This window comes from Silene latifolia, chromosome 10, assembly GCF_048544455.1.
Source record: "Silene latifolia isolate original U9 population chromosome 10, ASM4854445v1, whole genome shotgun sequence".
NCBI lineage: Eukaryota > Viridiplantae > Streptophyta > Magnoliopsida > Caryophyllales > Caryophyllaceae > Silene > Silene latifolia.
Window position 1 is genome coordinate 98,486,266 of NC_133535.1, and position 21,253 is coordinate 98,507,518.

Consider the following 21,253-nt stretch of genomic DNA (forward strand, 5'->3'; position numbering starts at 1 on the left):
AAGAGAGATTCTTGGGTCACTGGATCATCCTTTCCTACCCACTTTGTACACGCATTTTGAAACTGATAAACATGGTACATCGTTTGGATTATGAGCAGCTGTCTACTTGCCACCGCAAAGCCTTGCTGAACTTGCATACTTACTTTGTGCGCTGTGACATGGTGTACTTGAAGAGTCAAGAGTCTAATGTCCATGTCTTTCATCAAAGGGCTTTCAAGCCTTTGTTATATTGACTACAAAATCTGTGTTAATACTTCATTGTTCTGGTGTGTTAGCACTTAGCCATGCCTCATATATTTTCTTTTTCTCTCCTTTTCATCAGGGGTCCAAAATCTTAATTTTGATGTTTGATCCTGTTTTTGCTAGAAATGTATTGTGGTGTATGTTGATTATTATTCAATTCGTATACTTTCAAGCCAATTAGCTCAAATGGAAGAGCATTGTGCAATGCACAAGATGTGGGTTCAACTCCCACATTGGCTAGGAAGTACCCGTGTTTCTTTTTTTTTTTGATAAAATGTAAAGTATATATATAAATTGAAGGAGATATACATATAGATGGTCTATGCAGTCAGTCATAAGACCAACCAGTAGGCATATAGAGTTCTAACATGCAAGAATGCAGGATTCTCCACTGCTCAACTCACAAACAATTCCTATCTCTCAGATTATCTCATTACATACTTCCAATGAAATTTAATCTGCCAAACACCTCATCTCTGCTCAAATCTCTCTATCCATTGTACGTCCTTTGCTCCAACAGGTCTCCTGATGTTAGGAGAGCACCTATCTTGTACCAATTTCCGTATCTTCAAAGCTACAATAATAGGCATCACCGCTTTCATCTCTAACTCGCTAACATTCCGTTGGTGCCAAATAGTATACAGGTACGCATTCATCACTGCTCTAATAATTCTCTTTTTGAGTCTCGTGAACCTGCACATTAGGAGCCATTGGAATGCGTCTATTCTGCTCACTTTGATTCCCAGCCAATTCTCCAAATATGTTAGGATTTTGTTACTATACTCACAACCAAAAAACAGGTGTTGCAACGTCTCAGTCCCTTGTTCACATATGCAGCAAGTGTCTCTGTCACTTACCCCCAGTCTGTAGAGCTTAGCTCTTGTGTTGAGAGCATTCTGATAGCTTAGCCAAGCGATTATTCTGTGTTTTGGAACAGTCCAGGATGACCAAACCTGATGAAACCAAGGCACCACAGGCCTGATTTCCCTCACAGAATTATATCCATGCTTAATACTGTAGCTGCCAGGACCATCTCCTTGATTATGCAGTTGGTTCATGATGTCTTTAACCTGGCAAATCTTTCTCCAACTCCAACTTGAATCCATAGTAGGTTTATGTCTTTACCCGTGTTTCTTTTACATTGAGATCACCAAAAACCGGAATGTATGGTCATATTTTCTATGCATAAGCTAGTCCTTGAACTTCTGATCACTACAAGGCTATTACCCTACTCGTCATTGCTCAAGTATGATTACAGTCATTTAATCTTCGCTGCGATGTACCACTTGCATCTCGACAAGTTTCAGTCAAGAGACTTGTTATTTAATAGGCTATATGGGATTCGAACCCATACCTTTGTGCACAATTTGCACATTGCTCTACCATTGAGCTAATAGCCTTTAAAATACGTCATACAAATACGATTATGAAATAACGGGCGTTTCATATTATGGCACCTAAATAACGATATAAGGACACTGAAATGTTTCTCACATAGTAAGATATGTAAGATATACACTAAAATGCCTTGTAGTTACATAAAAAGACCGGTAAATACATTAAATCTCTTCCACCGTCATTTCCCTTATTTTATGTATATAGAACCTTATTTCATGCACATAGGATCTATTCATGCCCATATAAAATTAATGTCCTTAACTAACAAAGTAATTAGTATCATAAATATAACCAACTAATGCAATCAAGAATTTTTAATGCACATAGAACCTTTTTTCATGCACATAGAACCTTATTTCATGCACATATAATTTTATTTCGTGCACATAGAACACTTATTTCATGCGCATATAATTTTATTTCATGCACATAGAACCTTATTTCATGCACATAGAATCTTATTTCATGCCCATAAAATTAACGTCCTTAACCAAAAGTAATTAGTATCATAATATAACCAACTGTAACTGAACAACTTTTTCATGCACATAGAACCTTATTTCATGCATATAGAACCTTATTTCATGCATATATAACCTTATTTCATGCACATATAATTTTATTTATGCCCATTTAACACTTATTTCATGCACATAGAACCTTATTTCATGAACATAGAACCTTATTTCATGCACATAGAATCTTATTTCATGAAGCCATGGAGTTCAACAACGAGGAGAGATTTGGTCACATCTCAAACTACAGTTTATCATAGAATCTTAGTTTGAGATGTGACCAAATTCTCTTACAAGCTTCTCCTCAGAAAGGGTTGTCGCCTTAGCAGTCTCACCACATTTCGTGATCGCCTTCAAAGGGCATTTTACATCATTGATACGACTTTCAAAAGTCGGATCGAATTGGAGAGAAGGGGACAAAAAAAACAGGTAAACGGGTTCATTTCTTATAACCAGGATAGACAATTTGGTCACATCTCAAACTACAGTTTATCAATTACCATTTACAAGTTACCACAACTTAACAAGCAAAGAAATACCACTGTATCAACGACAACAAATACCCCACCTTAATCCGTTACTTTGCCTGATTTTGCCACCTCAAAGTAGTACTCCGTATTTAATTGTCCTTTATGTTTTTATTCCAAAATAAATCTCTCCTTGTCCATCTCCCAAAAATATTTGCTATTCTCAACAGATTTTGGTAATGCTTCCGGTCAATTCGTTTTTCGAGAGAATCAAACGGAAAAGCAGAAAGAAAAAGCATGATTCGAGAACAAAACCGAACTATGATCAATTGTTCTCATACTTCCAGAAACATTAGTCATTTGCTATGCATCAAAATGGTTTCACAAAGTTATCTAAAATAATAGGAGTATCATTGCTTGTTCGCGTAAAATTCAAGGCTAAATGCTCTAATCGGGCCTCTTTAACGATCAAAATCCCGGAGGAATAACTACGATGCAATTAGAAAAGTCCGAATCATGCGACTATGCGAGCAAAACAGCAAACAATGTTGGCAATTAGCAAACCAAATTAACTAAAAGAACAAAGCTTTCAAAATTCCAAATACCGCTTTTGAATTCCCACCAATCTCCAAACTTTTATCTCCTTTCAATTTTTCTTTCAAATTCGCCAATTCCGCCTCCGTCTCGATCAATTTTCCCGATAATTTTCCCTTCTCCTCATTAAATCCCCTCCTCAAGTCCTTCGATTTCGCCTCCACCTCCTGATTATACTCCAAGGCCTGATTATGCTTCTTCACCGCCCTCGCATCGGCATTCTTGCTAAACTTTAATTCGGATACTAAATCATCCAAATCGGCATTCTTGCAAAATGAAGCATTTTCGCATGTTAAAAATGAAATTAATAAATGAGATGACAAATTAGGGTTTGATTATTGTTTAATTACGAAAACATCCGAAATGCACCCCTAATTTCATTATTTCAACAAATTTATGTAATTTCTCGCCTTCCCAACCCTAATTTCTCAATTTCCCCAATCTAATTCACTAAATTCCTAATTTCACAAACATAATTCATCATTTAACACATTGATCAAGACCTAAATTTATCTAATTTAATCGACAAATAAAAGAACTACAAAGAGAAAAAGACAAAAATCCTAATTTCGTAGAAATTAATCAGCAATATCAAAAGTTTACCTCGTCGAATTATCGGATCCGATTATGATCGTCGAAGAGTTTGATTGGAATGTTTGTGATGATCGAATGTAGAGAAAGAAGGAGAAAGAAGAAGCTGCAATGCGTCGAATGATGTGATCGTCGAAGACAGAGAAAGAAAGATGAGAGAGAAAGTCAATTTCGTAAAATGAATCACAATTCAGAGTTTGGAGGTGCGTTAACAAAATAAGAAAGTTTGTTTTAGTGTTCATCTCACCGTCAATCATAAGTTTGATCTAAGGGCTGTGAGTGGTTCTCACAGTTCTCATTATCTTGATGGTTCTCATAGGATCCCGAATCTATATATATATATATATATAGTGTTTCTTAAAGTGTTAGCTAGATTTTTGTAGTTTAGCTTACAATGTGTCTTTTTATAATAGATTTCAAACCATTGTACTCAGTTACCAAATAGTATTTATAGTGAAAATGGGAACTGAAGTTTACATCCGAATACCTTTGAACATTTGGTTCAAGATCGGCTTTAAGAATATGGAGGTTTAATTCGCTGTGTACATTTTAAATGCTTCAGTTTTCTACAGTTGCTGTTGCTCAATGTTGCCGGAAAGAAATTTTGAAAAAGTATTGTGGCTTAAGTTTGGAAGTTGAAAGCTTGTCAATGGAGTTGTCGGAGGGAAAAGGTTTGTACCTGACTACTAATAGTTCTCAACTTAATGGAAGCAGTTCTTTGGTGCATTGAAGTGGGTTTTTTCCAGGCAATTTTTTTTTTAAGAAACAAAAAAAGGTGTATGGTGGTATAACCTTTCTACGGATCAGTTATGCAGTTTGACCCCTTTAACAAAGCTTCTATACGTAATACAGATGCGGTTGCAAACTTTACTGAAAAAATTATCTGTAGAGGACATATTTGTGCAGTCGAATGAATGTAAGATAGACATGCGTGCGAAGCATTGTGCATGCTTATAAACTACATAGCAAATTTAACTGATTAGTATGAACAATTCCAGATGGTATTAATATGGGTGGACCTATAACTGCACTCAAAAGAGGGCGGCCTACTGGTAAACGACATATGGGTAATACCTCCAACAACCAAGAGGAAACAAATTACCAGCCATAGAAAACTCAGCGAATGATGGGAACTGATGATTGTTCGGTGTCGTCTACCCAAGAAAGTCTATTTTAGAAATACAAATGCTTTTTGTTGCTGAACATTTTGTCAACTAAAATAAAACCATATTCTGACCATGCATGTCTCAAAGTGGTGGTATAGAGATATGTTTAAACCCACACCAGCATGCCTGAACTGTCTAGCATGTTTGGTGGACTTTAAATTATGCCTTCTATTACCTTTGACAACTGAAATACGTGCAGTGATGACTTGTGCCATTTCAATCACTAAAGGCCCAACAAATGCCAATGCGTGCTGTATGACACAATGCCAAGGCTTTGGAATTGTTTATAGTTGAACTATTTTTAATCTGACATGTAGTAAAGGTAAATTACAAACTTTCAAGAGCATGTTAATCTGTAGGCGACATTTCGGTAAACTCAACTGAATGTATGATACGCATGCGTAGCAACTAGTGTCCGTGTTTCGACGCTACATAGGCATGCATAAGGCACTTAAAAGAGGGAGACCTACTGGTCAACGCCTAGCAGCTAATGCCTCAAACAACCAGGAGCAAACAACCAACCCGTCATATAAAAGTCAGCGCTACAGAGAATGCCGATACAAGGAACAAGCGGCGGTGTGCCCACAAAAAAAGGTATTTTTCATATATGCAAGACCTAATCTTCGTTAAATGTTTTTTGGACAGTCTATTAGCATGACCATTTAAGATAGCAGAGGCATTATTACAATATGCACATAATTTGTGTTGAGTACAGCCAATGCTCCCCCCACCCCCAATCAGGAAAAGGCAACCAGTAGACAGAATAGTTCGGCAATGGCAACAGAGTCGTCCAAATCAGGAAACAAGCAGCAATATGGCGAAAAACAAGGTATGCTTTCTTAAAACAAGTAAATTTTTATGTTGAGCATTTTCGAAACGGTCTATTGGCACTATCATTTAAGATGTAAAACTTTCTTATAATATGCACATAACTTAAGTTTTTTCAATACAGTGAAGGCTAATGATAGGAAAAAACTAGACGTCGTAATTAACAAGAATTAAGTTATCAAACAAACAATTTATAATCTTAACTTGACTCTACTAACTTCTAAACAAGATAATAGTAAAGTGGAAGTAAGGGTCGAACCCAAGAGAAGGACGTTAAGCTAAAGACTCGATTTTTAAACTAAATGTCACTACTAATTAACATGCTAATAACAACCAAAGGATTAACACGACCACTTAATCACAAACTTTGGTTATAAACAATGGAAAACAAGGATGAACATATAAAGGAGATTTTCATGTGATGGAAAGAAAGGAAACAACTAAAGTTCAAAGCTTTACTAGAGAAAACAATTCACCAAACACTTGTTGTGCAAGATTTGACAATAATTAGAGAAAGACTTGGTGTAACTCAACCTTGTATCAAAACTTAACTAATAATCCCCTCTTCCCCTTCCTTTTCTAATAATCCAACATAATAACTCACAAGATGATGACTAAAAACATGATCCCATGTAATAAGCCCTTCTATAAAGGAAACATGCATAAGACCTACACATACCAAACAATCTAGAGTAATAAGAACAATTCCATGTGAGCTATTGATAGAATATGTTCCAAGGTAGATGAAACCACCATAACAAGAATATACAAGCATAACCCTTCCCTAAAGATACAAAATTTAACTAAAGGATGCAACAAAAAAGAGTACTTCTACTAATTCCAAGCAATATTAGACCAACAAGCTTAAAATATACAATAGTTCAACATCTATATGTGAGAATGTCCAATTCTAACACACATTCATTCAATAGTGAACAATAAGAACAAAGGAAATGCTTAAATTAAACAAAGGAAGGATTAGAGGTTCATATAAATTTTAGAGATGCCAAAGGGACAGAATTACACAAAGTAAAGAAGGATTTAGCCTTCCATAATCTTGTTACAACCCACAAATTGAAGAATAATTAACATAAACTAAGGAAGATTAAGTCTTTCATTATTACAAGATTAAAAACAAAAGCATAAGATAAATTCTTCTTTAAAAGATTGGGTCTTTATAGTGCTGCAAATGAATCTAGGTTAAACGTCTCACAAGCCCCAATTGCGGAAAATTAGGCCCGTGTCTCATTAAAATTGTGCAGGGTCTGGAGAAAGGCGCAGGCTGCGCCCGCCTCAGGAGTTCTTCTTCAAAATTCGATCATCACCTTGATCATTTGCTTCCCCGTCTTCACTTGATCATACTTGGTTAGCTGAACTTCATGTCTCGGCTAGTGCAAAAAATGAAATCTCCATCTCAACTCATTGATTTGAAAGCTTGAAATCACCTTTGAGATGTATACACCAAGGTAGAGTTCTACATATCCAAACCAGAATCAAATGGAATTTGTTGGTATATGTCAAAGATTAGTACACAAAATCGGCCTTACAACTCAATAAACATCCTACATTGACACAATTGACAAGACAGAAAACGACTTATCAAATTCCCCCACACTTGAACTCTTACTCGTCCCGAGTAAAATCAAGACTAAGTAAAACATCAACCGAGTTCGTCAACTGAGCATGGGAGAAGTCGATCACTCTTCCCTTGCAACTCCCTTCTTATATTCCCCTCATTTGACAACCACCAATAAAAAGGGAAAATCTAGACTCAATTGTTGACACTCGCTCTTCTCTCACACCCCCTCCTTTTATCACCCTCTCACAAGACACAACACACCTCCAACTCCGACTGATCAACATCATAACCACCTTTCTTATATCGCCGAGCAAGACATGGCCACTCTCACCTTATCCCAAAAGGTGATAACTGATAGCAAAGTGGCCTATAAAACCTCCTCATACATCATTAATCTAACTCCTTATAGCAACCCCTTATCACTCCATTAAATGTAAAATCATGTTACTTGGTTGGCTAAACACCACAAAGAATCACAACCAAGCAACGAACACAATTCCACCGATTTAGAGCAAACTTTTGTGACTCAAAAAGAAATTAATTCCTATCCTAACCTCCTTTCGAGACCTTCCTTATTGCTCCTTCTTCTCCCTCCATCTTTTTGGTATTTTTCAAATTTTTCAGATTTTTTTCTGTTTTTCATTTTTTTTTTTGCGAAAATCCCTCATTTTACCTAAGGTGCCCTTTCAAGTTTCACCTTAGATTGTCCTTTATTCTCTTGGTAGCTCGCTTCTCTATTTTACATTTTGCCCGGAATGCCCTTTCAGGTTTTCATTCCGTCCTTGGCCATCTTCCCATTTTTGCCTAGGCGCCCACCCTTGTGGATTTTCACCTAGCCAGGATTTTTGTTTTTTTTTGTGCATCAAAGGGAACTACATACATACTCCCTCCGTACCACACCAAAGGTAACGTAGGGAAAAATGGAGTATTTAAGAAAAGGTGGAAAAAGTAAGGGTAAAGAGGGAAAAAATAGGTGGAGTATGTAATTGTGGGTTTAATTGTGCATTGGTAGGTAGGGTATGTAATGGCATTTTGTGTAAATATCAAATGTGTATAAGGATAACATGGTAATATTGTGGGCCAAATAAGGAATGTTACCTTTGGTGTGGTACGTCTGTTTATAGTAAGTGTTACCTTTGGTGTGGTATAGAGAGAGTATATTACAAGGATATTTCCTCCCCGACACTTGTTTTCCACATTGTCCCCAATATGGAGGTGGCACCAACTTCTGCTTCATTCATTGTGGAATCCTGAGCCACCGCCATGCTCGTATGTCCCATTGCTTCTTCTTCTCCTTTCACACGGTTTTCCCTAATTCTCCTTGCTCTCTTATAACTTTCATCTACTGGTTGTTGATTGATTGTTGGTTGGAAATCGGGGTTGTTGTTGTTGATGGTTATGCCGAAAAGACCACGGATGATGCCAAGAGAGTCTCCTTGGGATTGCGCATCTTCATCGGAATCCTCAATGTATTGGGTGTGGCGTTCATTTTGGACCCTAAATTGCTCGGTCACTTGTCCTCCCCAAATATTTTGTTCCTTCCACAAGGCTTCATTTGCTCTCCATTACTCCATTTTTGTCTTTGACAAGCAATGAAGTCTTATTGGCTTTGGGCTATCTCTTTTAGCATGGTCATTTGGGCTTCTTCGGCCTCCACACTCAACTTTTGATGCTCAATGCTAGCTATCCTCCATTGGTCCAAACTCTATAATCTTGGCCCTTGTTGTTGTTGTTGTTATCAAGTATAGGAGATATTAAATCTCCCATTAATTGCTTCCAAAGTCCCCCAGGTTCATTGAAGTACTCAAACAATTGTTGTTACCAAGGGACAGTTGGAGTCCTTGAACTTTCGCCCGCTTCATACATTCGTGTGTCTTGTATGGTCGAGCCACTCCCAATTTCCCGCTCTTCCTCACTCTCAAAATTAACAACCGGTGGCATGGCTACTCTTATTCTTCTTATCCTTGGCCCTTGGTGTTCTTCCTCATCGGCCGGGCAAAAGAAATGTATGGCATGGGAGCCACTAGGAATTAGAGCATTTTGAGGAAGGGCCATGTAACCATTCCTAGGCAAGAGCATGAGAAATAAATTTCATCAATGACTTTGATCATGTGGGTTTCCTCCAAACCTTGTGCATTGTAGAAGGCATTTCCCTAAACAAGGATTTGATCATACGGAACATCTCCCACATACTTAGCCACAAAGAAAGTGACAAAACCTCCACTATTGCTTGGACCCCCTCTTCTATTTTGGTGTTTGATGCATGAGTTAACAAAAAACTGTGCCCAATCTGGTACCCCCTCACCTTAGGGAAGCATTTTCCATATACACTCCCTCACCGCATCACTCACTTTGGTTGGCTCTCCCATAGAGAAGAACAAGCAAGCAATAAACCTTGTCAAAATGCGGATAACGGGGTTGTGATGGCGGAGAGTTTGTCATTGTGGTCTTGGGCGTGCCTCCCCGTGAAACGACACCATACTTCATTGAGCTTCCCCCGAGGTGGGTTAATAAGGGTAGGAGGTTTGGTGAAGTCCATCACCTCCCGGGCTTCATCAAAAGTGATTGAGTGCCACAATTTGTTGAGCCTAAAGTTGATCGACTCATGAGCCCCCTCCCCCATAAGGTTGATTATGGTGAGAAATTCAAAGGTATATAACCAAAAAGAATCCGCATACGCATCCATGTAGCTCTCTAACCCGACCCTACTCAAAAGTTGGAAAGTGAGCCCCTCTATGCCTAGTTTTTGGAGGGTGTCGCGGTGGAGAAATTTGGTTACGGGTAGGGAATGGTCCTTTTCTAAGTTTTTGAAAACCTTTTTGAGGTTGGCATTTAACCTCTCATCTCCCACAAATGGCTTTGGTGCACTTGGTTCCCCTTGTTGAACGACCTTTCTTTTATCGAAAACCATTTTACCTAGCAAGAAGAAGCAACAACAATACCAAAAATGCACTCAAAATTGATTTTTCACTCTTAGAGATAATTCAACAAACACCTTCTATGCACTACTTCAAGAGGATAGAAGTGAATGATATTTGATGAATCCCTTAGTCCTCACTCAGAAAATAAGTTTAATCCAGCAATTATACACCACAATTGACAATCACAATCCAAAATTTGATAAAAAATAAGACGAATTTCTAAAGCAAGAATTGAAAGAGTTGGAAAAGTTATCTTATACCATTCCGAATCTACTTAAATTGCTTGATGATTAATGTATAATACCGATTAACCCTCCTTAAATGCTCCAATACCTAAAGAAACCCCTTGAGATGCTTGAAATCAAGTGCTTGAAAAGTTAGGATTTTGGACGAATTTGGGCAAAAACTCAGATTTTTGATGCAAATGTTGATGGATTGATGATGTGATGTTGTTGGGAGACGAATTTGATGATGAAGTTGGTGATTTATTGAAGTTGTAGGGTGATTTGAGGGGATGGTTGATGGTGTTGGTAAGAGATGGTGTTTGAGATGAATGGTGTTGAAAAAATGTGAAGGTATGATGGGATTCTCGTGTTGGAGGCTTAAAACTCACCCGTGACAGTCAACTGCGCAGGCTACTCCCTATTGCGCAGGCTGCGCTTTGGACTGGATTACTTAGCTTCACTTGGGGTTCTAACTTTTTGTCTTGGAAAATTATCTTACCTTCTTTCCTCCTTTTTCCCCTTTGACCCATGTAGTTGACGTTCCGGGCCATTTCAACTCTCATTACTACCATGACAAGCTTCCCAAGAGTCTTCTTCCGATTCCTTACACACTTCAACAAACCGTCAAAAGGTTCCAAAATTGATGCTCATATATTTATAAAAGTACACACTAACTAGGAAAGCAATAAATTTACGGAATTGAAACTATTCTATCAATGCATGTAAAGACTATTATAAAGGATAAAGTATTTACAAAAGTGTGTCGTTTTTTTTAACGTCGATGGCTCGACTTAGTGCTTCTCATGATTCAATTGTTATAAATCGGGTCCTCTAGTGTAAGCTCCTCTTCTCCATGCACTGCAAATCCTTCATGATAGGGTGTTAGTCTTTGCCCATTGACTTTGATTGTCTTTCCCGAGCTTGGGTTCTCTAATTCCACCGCACCATGAGAGTGAGCTTTCGTCACAACATATGGACCCATCCATCAAAATCTTAGCTTCCCGGAAAAAAGCTTGAGCCGGTTTTGGAACAAAAGCACTTTTTGCCCCTCTTTGAACTCCTTTCTACTTATTAGCTTGTCATGCCAAACCCGTGATTTCTCCTTGTAAATGGCGGCGTTGTCATAAGAATCAAGCCGTATTTCTTCGATCTCTTGGATTTGCAATTTTCTATGCAATCCCGCCTCATCAAGGTTTTTGTTTACGGCTTGGACGGCCCAATAAGTCTTGTGTACAACTTCCTCTGGGAGATGGCATGCTTTTCCGTAGATGAGCCTATATGGGAACATTTCTATAGTAGTTTAATAAGCCGTCCCAGGGTTTACTGTTTTCTCCAAGATACCTTTTATTTCTACGTTGGAAACTTCCGCTTGGCCATTCGTTTGTGGGTGATAAGCCATGGAAACTTTATGAACCACTCCATACTTTTTAAGCAATGCTTCAATCAGCGTATTGCAAAAATGTGTCCCTATATCGCTATGATAGCCTTAGGGAATCCACACTTTGAAAAGATGTTGCTTTCGACAAAGGCACTCACCTTCTTTGCATCATCGTTTAGGGTACGAATTGCTTCCACCCATTTTGGTATATAGTTCACGGCTAAGAAGATATGGACGAATCCATGTGAGATTAGGAAGGGACCCATAAAGTCAATCCCCCACAAATCAAATATCTCACAAAAAAGCATGGGTTGTTATTTCTTTTCTTGTCTTCTTGATAAGTTACCACACCGTTGGCACCTATCACAACTCTTCACAAATGAATGGGCATCTCAAAATAAGCTTGGCCAATACAACCCACACTGTAGCACCTTTATTACGGTTATTTGAGGGTCAAAGTGTCCCTCACAAGCATATTCATGGCAAAAATGGAGTATGGAGGAGATTTCTTGATCTGGCACACATCTTGTCACCACTTGGTCTTGACCAAATTTCCACAAGTATGGATCATCCCACAAATAGTACTTTGATTTTGCTTTTATCTTGCTCCTCTAGCCAGATGAAAGAGTGGGGGGGGGGGGAATTTGTTGGTTACCATGTAGTTCACCAATTTAGCATACCAAGGCCCAACCATCGTTAGAGCATAGAGAGACTCATCGGGTAGGCTTCAATCCACCATACCCATTATTCTAGCTTGATCTTTATCAATGCGTATCCTACTAAGATGGCTGGCCACCACATTGGCCATTCCTTGCTTATCCCTCACTTCTATATCAAATTCACTAAGAAGAAGAACCCAACTCATCAACCTCGGTTTTGTGTCCTTCTTCTCTGCAAGTTGTTTAATTGCCTTGTGGTCGGTGTAGATGATAACCTTGACACCAAAAAGATAGGGGCAAATTTTTTCTAGAGCATAGACCACCACTAAAAACTCTTTTTCGGTGGTTGAGGAATTCTTTTGGGCATCGTTGAGCAATGAGGAAGCATATTGAATAACGTAAGAGGTTTTCCCTTCCTTTTGGCCTAGAACAGCCCCAATGGCGTAGTCACTAGCATCCGTCATTATGTCAAAGGGGAGCTTCCAATTTGGAGCTTGAATGTTGGGAGCGGTGACTAGCATTTCCTTCAAATTGTCAAATTCCATCTTGCATTCTTCATCAAATAAAAATTCCGCATCCTTATGAAGCAACCTACACATGGGGTTAGCAATCTTCGAAAAATCTTTAATGAAGCGACGATAAAAACCCGCATGGCCAAGGAACGACCTCACATCTCGAGTATTATTGGGATAGGGTAAGGTTTGGATGACCTCTACCTTTGTCCTATCCACTTTAATCCCTCTTTTAAATACCACATGTCCAAACACGATGCCACTCTCGACCATCAAATGACATTTTTTGGAGTTCAAAACTAAATGAGAGTCAATGCATCTTGTTAGGACACTGGTGAGGTGGTCCAAGCATGAGTCAAAGGAGTATCCATGTACGGTAAAATCATCCATGAAGATCTCCAAAGTTCGTTCAACAAGTTCGGAAAGTATACTCATCATACACCTTTGGAACGTTCCCAATGCATTACATAAACCAAGGCATTCTTCGATATGCGAACGTTCCAAAGGGGCATGTGAAGGCGGTTTTAGCTTGATCTTCCGGTAAAATAGGGATTTGAAAATAACAGGAATAACCATCTAAAAAGCTATAGAATTCGTTGACCCCAACCTTTCTAGCATTTGATTTAGAAAGGGCAAGGGGAAGTGATCTTTTAGAGTTACCGCATTGAGGCGACGGTAGTCAATGCACACTCTCCACGCCGTTTGAAAGCAGGTGAGAATCAATGAACTTGTGCGTTTTTTTACTACCGTTACTCCACCTTTCTTGGGTACCACTTGGGTAGGGAATACCCATTGGGAATCACTTATTGGAAAGATTATACCCATTTGCAAAAGCTTGATAACCTCTTCCTTGACAACTTCCATCATAGGTGGGTTAAGCCTTCGTTGTGGTTGTCGGGTGGGTTTTACATCATTCTCCAACCTAATCTTATGCATGCTAGTGATTGGGATTATCCCCTTAATATTCGCGATGCTCCACCAAAATGCTACTTTATGTCCTTTTAGTATACTCACCAACTTTTCTTCTTGGTCAAGTTTGAGTTTGTTGGAGATGATAGGGGGAATGTGCGTGTCATTTTCTCCAAGGAAAATATATTTAAGATGAGTTGGTAGAGGTTTGAGGTTGCATTTATGAGGTAAGATTGTAGAAGGAAGTGGTCTCTCTAGGTTGGCTTCAAGGGGTAGAAACTTAACCTTTTGACTCAAGGTGTTAAGCCAATAAATTTGGGTGGGGTGGCAATCCATTGTGCAAGCTGCGCGGTGGGGCGCAGGGTGCGCTACATTGCGCAGGCTGCGCTACATTGCGCAGGCTGCGCTACATTGCGCAGGCTGCGCTTTGCCCTATTTTTCTCTCCTATCTCTTTCTTGTTTCAAATAATTCACGTGGTACCCCTGAACTTTGCCATTTTGCACATGGTACCCAATTTTTTTTCTAAAATGATTATCTCGTCACACTCTATGATTTAAGGGAAAAAAAATTGCTGACCCACGTTTTGTCGGGCTTTTTTTAGAACAAAAACCTCAAATCAACCATAATTTTATTCTTAAATTTCTGAATAACCATTTTTGTTTTGCCAAATTATAGATCTCGAAGATTTAATCAATTTGAAAAAAAGAATTGCCAAAATCTGAATTCTGGTCTATGATTTATGCTTAATTGAAAATTGTGAGAATGATAAAAAGGACATGTCATGCTTAAAAGTCAAACCTCAAGAGTACTTTGTGCACAAACTTAAAAAGTTAGATACCACGTACAAAATGACATAGTTCAGGAGTACCACGTGAATTTTTCGTTCTTGTTTTGATTTCTTTACTCTCATCTAGAGGTTCTTCCCTCTCAAATTCCCCTATACTTTCTTGCATATCTTGAGACAACAAAAAACGCAACCCTTCTTGGCTCAAGTTGTTAGTGAGTACTACCTCAAGTGGGTCCTTATGATACAAGTTATAAATATGGTGTGCCAAGGGTTCAAATATGTCTATAAAATAACACGAATGTAAGTCATTGGGTTTTTTCATTGCATCATAAATATTATATATGAGTTTCTTTCCTTCAAATTTCAAGGTTATGTTCCCACTTTTGACATCAATATTTGTATTAGAAATGTTCATGAAGGGTCGGCCTAAGAGTATTAGAGTTGAACTAGGATCCGCTTCCATGTCAAAGACGTAGAAATCGGCCGGAAAGGTGAGGTTGTCTACTTCCACTAAGATATCCTCTACCATCCCTTTTGGGTGAATGTTAGATCGGTCCGCAAGTTGGATCACAACGTCGGTCCTTTCTAAAGGGGGTAGTCCTAAGGTCTCTTAAATGACATAGGGCATAACATTTATGGAAGCTCCTAGGTTAAGCATGGCATGAGCAAAAGTTTTGTTCCTAATAGAGCACGGAATAGTGAACATGCTTGGATCACCACACTTCTTAGGAAGCGTGGCTTTTTAAAAATGGCGGAGACATGCTCACTTACTATCACTCTTTGGTTACCCTTCTTGGTGTTCCTCTTAGGTGTGCATATTTCCTTTAATAATTTGGCATACCGAGGTACACCTTTCAACACTGTTAGTAAGGGGATGTTAACTTCACACTTCTTAAAGGTTTCATAGAGATCCTCATCTATTTCAAACCACTTTGAATGTGAGAGCATGAGGAAAGGGTACCTCAACGATGTATTCCTTTGTGACTTCATCAATTTTCTCCCTTGATTTCTTAATGTCCTTTTCTTTTCCCATTATTGTAGGGCTTCCTCAATCACTAGTTCCTCTTCATCTTCACCAACTTGTTCCATCTCCCTTTCCTTTGACTCTGCTTTTCTCTTCTTCTTTGGAGGGGTATCTAGAATTCTCTCTATCCTCAATGATATTGCACTTGCATTTTCCCTTGGAGGAAATGTTGTTGAAATAATTGAGGTGGAGTTCTTTTGATTGTTCTTGGAAATTTCTTGAGAGATTTGGCAAAGTTGAATTTCAAGGTTTTTGACCCTTGCATCACTTGAAAGCTTATCGGAATCCATGTTCTCAAACCTTCTAGTTGTATCAGCTTGTCCCTTTACAAAGATTTTCAACATCTCTTTGGTGGACATGTCATCATCCTCTTGAGAGGAGGAATCCCCTCCTTGTTGAAAGTTCTTGTTCTTCCTTTGGTTTCCAAATTGAAAAGAACCCCTGTTGTATTGGTTTTGAAAATTTTGATTCCTTTGATAGTTTGGGTTTTGGCCTTGTGAGTTTTAGTTTCTTAGGTGGTTGAATTGACCATTTTTAAAACTCCTTGAAGTGTCTCTGGTGCGGATGTATCTCGTCGCCCAAGCTATCCACCAAAACAATATTTATAACTTCACAAACTACTCTTAGTAAAGAGGTAAGTAAAGGTCGGATCCCAAGGGACGGGTATTGATGTAGGATTTTCAATTGCAAGTAGCTATGTCTTAGGGTGTCACAAATTGGTTTGAGATGAGGTGTAATCTAAACTAATTAACAAGATGAAAGAAAATTAATGAAAACAAGGTAAAGCAATTAAAGGGATTTGTAAACAATTGATTAGAAGCACTAGGGTGTCATGGGTTCAGAGGGGATTCATGGAAATAGATCATACAAACATGTTCTCAATTAAAAGCAAGCATTTATTGTTGTGATGGGATCGAGTTAGTGTATATCTTACCATCCGTAGGAAGATTTAGGTCTCGGAGCCGAGTCGTCTAGACTGTACAACACCTACAAGTCGACTTAGTCTCCTCCAATTCAGCTCTATGCATGGTCTAATGAGGCTCGAGTTGGTTTATGTCTTACAAGCCTCATTGAAAAGATAAGGGATGGTCAAAAAATTCAAGGTTTCATAGTCTAACATTTCATCAAACATAACATGTGCATAGGTTGAAACAACAACAAGCAAGCAATTTAATTATGAGAACATATTAGATTAAGCATAGATCAATCCCCATGTTTGTTTCCCCTAATTCCCCATTAACCCTAGCTAAAGGACTACTCACTCATGATCAAGTTTAACATACTAATAAGGTTGTCAATCATATTAACAAAGCAAAACATGATGAATAAATGATGTAATTAACAATAATTAAACGAGGGTAAAAGAGGGATTATACCTATATGAGATGATCCTAATAATAAAGCAAAGAATAATAGAAGTACTTGATGATTGATGGAAGGTTGTCAATCCTCCAATAAACCCAAAAAATCTTCTAAATACCCAACTAAACTAAGAATAATTGAGAAATTAAGGAAAGATTAAGATGTGATTAATATTGAGAAATGTGTATTACAACTAAATTAAGAGAGGATTAAGATGATATTAAGAACTAATTGTTGTAAGATTAAAGCTTGATTAAAATGAGATTATAATCTAGGTACTACAATAGGGTATTTATACTAAAATTAAGTACAAAGATTAGCATTTTTTTTTTTTGGTAAAATGTGAGCTTTTTTCATTCATAAGAAAAATAAGGCATTACAACTCAATGTCTTGTACTTTGGAGTAGCTATTTCTAGATTACATTAGTGCCAATCTGAACTAGCCAATTATTATCATTGTTACCAACTGGTTTCTGAATGAAATGCTGAATTCTCTGCCTGACCAGCATCTGAACTTCCTTCCCTATCTTCTCAGGCCGAGCTAGCATCAATTCATGTCTACATCTATTCCTTTCCAGCCATATCAGGTACCAGCAAGCCAACATAGCAACCCGTCTAATCCTAGTCTTCACTATACTGCTTCCCTGATTCCCAGTATCCTGCAACCAAAGAGTAACATACTGCAACACTCTTTGACTGTAATCACACTGGACAAACAAATGCTCATGTGTCTCCTGTCCATTCTCACACAATAAACACTGATCAGTGCTACAAATGCCAATTTGTTTCAACTTCATCATAGTGTTTAAAGCCTCATGTTTGATCAACCAACCAATCAAAGCATGTTTAGGAACACCCCAAACATTCCAAATATCATCATACCACTGAACATGTGGGTGTATGCCATGTAACCAATGATATCCAGAAGCCACTAAATAACCTTTAGGATCTTGTAGCCAAACATTATTGAGATAACCAGCTGCCATGCAATCTCTCACCTTGCATATATTCCGCCAATTCCAGTTGGAATCAGTAGGAGGTTGATAAGAATTCCAATCCCTTCCTTTCAGATAAACATAATCAATCCATAATACCCATAATCTATCAGCTTTTTTGTATGTCCAATTGACTAACTTTCCCACTGTTACAATATTCCACACCCCTGCCTGCTTTATACCTAGACCACCTTCCTTCTTGCTATAACAAACATTGTGCCAAGCCACCAAAGAAGCCCTCTGATACTCAACACCTCCATCCCAAAAAAATGTCCTGCAAATTGCTTCTAATCTTCTACAAAGATTAGGGTTACTAAGGGCTTAAATGACTATTAAGACCCTAAGAAAATTTAACAATCTTGCTCATCCCGAGGGACATGCGTGGATCGTCATGCAACTCCCACTAGGATCCGCTCGTCCTCATCTGAAGCACGACCTGTCCTCTAAGAAGATCTGCTCGGATCACAATGGAGACGCTCGTCCTGTGGCTCTTCAATCCGCTCATCCTGGGCTCAGGCTGCTCGGATCGTGGCACTTTGGTATGCTCGTCCTGTGCTCAGGACGCTCGGATCCTGGCACATGGTTCTCTTCTTGTTTGGCTCCTTAGCAATCCGTGGGGATCGTGTTGGGGATGCAAGGACCTTTTCATCATTGCCCATTTCACTTTATTTATTTGCTTAGGCCTCTAGTGTTGGTCTCCTCTTGTTTGCTTGGTCATTAGATGCGATCCATTTAGCTCCATTTTGCCTCGTAAATGCAAGGTTAGTGATCCTCTCCTACTAAGGACACAAAACCTCAAAGAATATGCAAAATAGGAAACTAAAGATAAGAAATGACCCTAATATATGCTAGAAAGCATGGGAACGAGGCTAATTCGGGGACTAAATGTGCTCAAATATGAGTCACATCAAACATCCCCAAACCAAACCGTTGCTCGTCCCGAGTACAGAGGTGACTAAAACTATGACCTTTATTTAAACTAGCCTACTAATATAGCCGATATGAGACAATTAGCGGGTCTCACTCCGCCCCTTCAACTCACAACAAGACATTCATGAGGTAGGGTGCCTTCTTGTAAGGCAAGGTGGGGCTTGCTAAAATGGCAATACATCGAAGCATTAAGCACACAAAACAAGTAATGGATGGATCTACAAAAATTAATAGCCACTTTCCTCATCTAAGTGGCGGAAATTATCTAGAAGGAAAGCAATCTAAGGGTACACCCTCGATTACAGATATGGTTTCTTTAAGTCACTTAGCCTAGGAGGATACCAATAAATTACCTCCAAGTTGTGTCAAGCTAGGGTACCTTCGTCCTCAATCGCTAAATGCTTTCGTCAAGAGTAGACTCCTTAAGGTGTTAGAAACACTGTAGGATCGCGGAATTCCCCTTCTTGCCTAGACAAGAAGAAGGGTTGTCCCCTCTCCACCATGCACAAAAGTGGGTTCAATAGATAAAGGGATCAATATATTTTGAGTTTCATAATGGGAGTTTGCATTTGATTTTGTTATTCCCCCCAATTTTCTTGTGGCATTTGACATTTTTTAGAACAATTTGTTTTGCCATTTCTTTGATGTTTGGCAATTTTGATGCTTGACAAATTTTCAACTTTTGCATTTTTGAACATTTTCAAAGTAACCCTAATTTGTAATGAGGGTGCTTATATTTGAAGCATAGGAGTTCTTGTTTTTGCTCCTCTTTTCTTTGATGCATTTTGTGCAAACTTTTTGACTTTTCATTTTGATTGCTTGAACTCAAATCTATAGTTTTTGTGCCCATTCCCTTTTTGATGACAAAATGTGATAGAAGTGGAAGATGGTTGCATGGTTTAGAGGGTCAACTTGGAATAAACGGTAGCAAAGGAGTTATCACACCACAAGGTACTCTTGAGTAGGTTAATCCATGGGTCAAAGGATACTAGCATGACACATCCTAGGGTGTTTTAGAGGTATTATAATGAGCAAAGTCTCAAGAAGAAAAAGTATCTACAAGGGCCTTATATACACTTGTCAAGTTTCCCAATTAGATGTTTTCGCAAACATTTTCTAACCATGCAACTACATGCCATGATGCAACTAACATTTATACAACTCTAATGCATATGCTTCTATCAACTAGTATGCCATGTAAACTACATGCAATTCCTAAAATCACATTGGTTTGTACCGCATCAACCAAAATAAAGCCACATAGTCATTAACATAGAGAGGAAAAAGGAAATTGGAAAATCATACCATGCTTTCTTCATATTCCTCATGCCTCGGATGTGGCGTAGTCGATCCAATGTGATAGGAGGACAAACAAACACAAGTATATACACAATATACAATTGTACACTACTAAGGAATGAACATGTTTTTGGTTTTTTCAAATTTTCAAATTGTTATGGTTTTTGTTTTTATGAAATAAAAGAACATATTTTTGTGTTTTTCGAAATTTTTCAATTTTTATCATTTTTTATTTTAAAAGTTAAGTTAGAATTTCCCATCCTCACACTAGTATGTGCATTGTCCTCAATGGCGAAAACGATAGAAAATTATGCAATGCAAACTAAATGAAAATGCATGATTTCTATACTAATATGCAAACTATATGACATATATAACAAATGAATGCAATCTAAACTACACTATATGATGCATGCTTTCTATTGATCGGAGAGCTAATTTGAATTAACTCCCATTCCTTGTGTTTGAACTTCCCCAAACCAATCAAAACACTATTTCTAGTGTCACAATAGGGAAGTTCATGCACAAGGCAAGGATGCAATGCATGAAGATAATTGTCATTTTGGATTTTTAAAGTGGGAACAATAAATGAGACACCTCAATGGAACTGAGGTGGGAGTCCTTTAAGTGTTGCTAGGACTCAAAACAAATGATCAAGATTAAAATTTTAAAACAAGAGATATAAACAAAGCTAAAGGAGGTGTAGGAAACTCACAATGGAATAAGTTGAAGTCAAGTAATCAACCCCGCATTTGTGGCATCCTCCAAACAGCTTGTCAACCCTCAATTGACGCTCATTTCAACACCCTCATAACCGACTTCATCGCCGCCATCATTATTGTTTTAGCAGGAATTTACACAAAGATAATGT

General features: G+C 38.2%; 2 protein-coding genes across 2 annotated transcripts; both read right to left on the reverse strand.

The window, feature by feature from the left end:
* Positions 1-713: 713 nt before the first annotated feature.
* LOC141607951 (uncharacterized) lies at positions 714-1,349 on the reverse strand. The gene has a single exon (XM_074427301.1). It carries the CDS (start codon positions 1,347-1,349, stop codon positions 714-716), a length of 636 nt encoding a protein of 211 aa, XP_074283402.1.
* A 16,222-nt stretch (positions 1,350-17,571) lies between these two features.
* On the reverse strand, positions 17,572-18,144 carry LOC141607952 (uncharacterized). Its single transcript, XM_074427302.1, has one exon. It carries the CDS (start codon positions 18,142-18,144, stop codon positions 17,572-17,574), a length of 573 nt encoding a protein of 190 aa, XP_074283403.1.
* Positions 18,145-21,253: the final 3,109 nt, after the last annotated feature.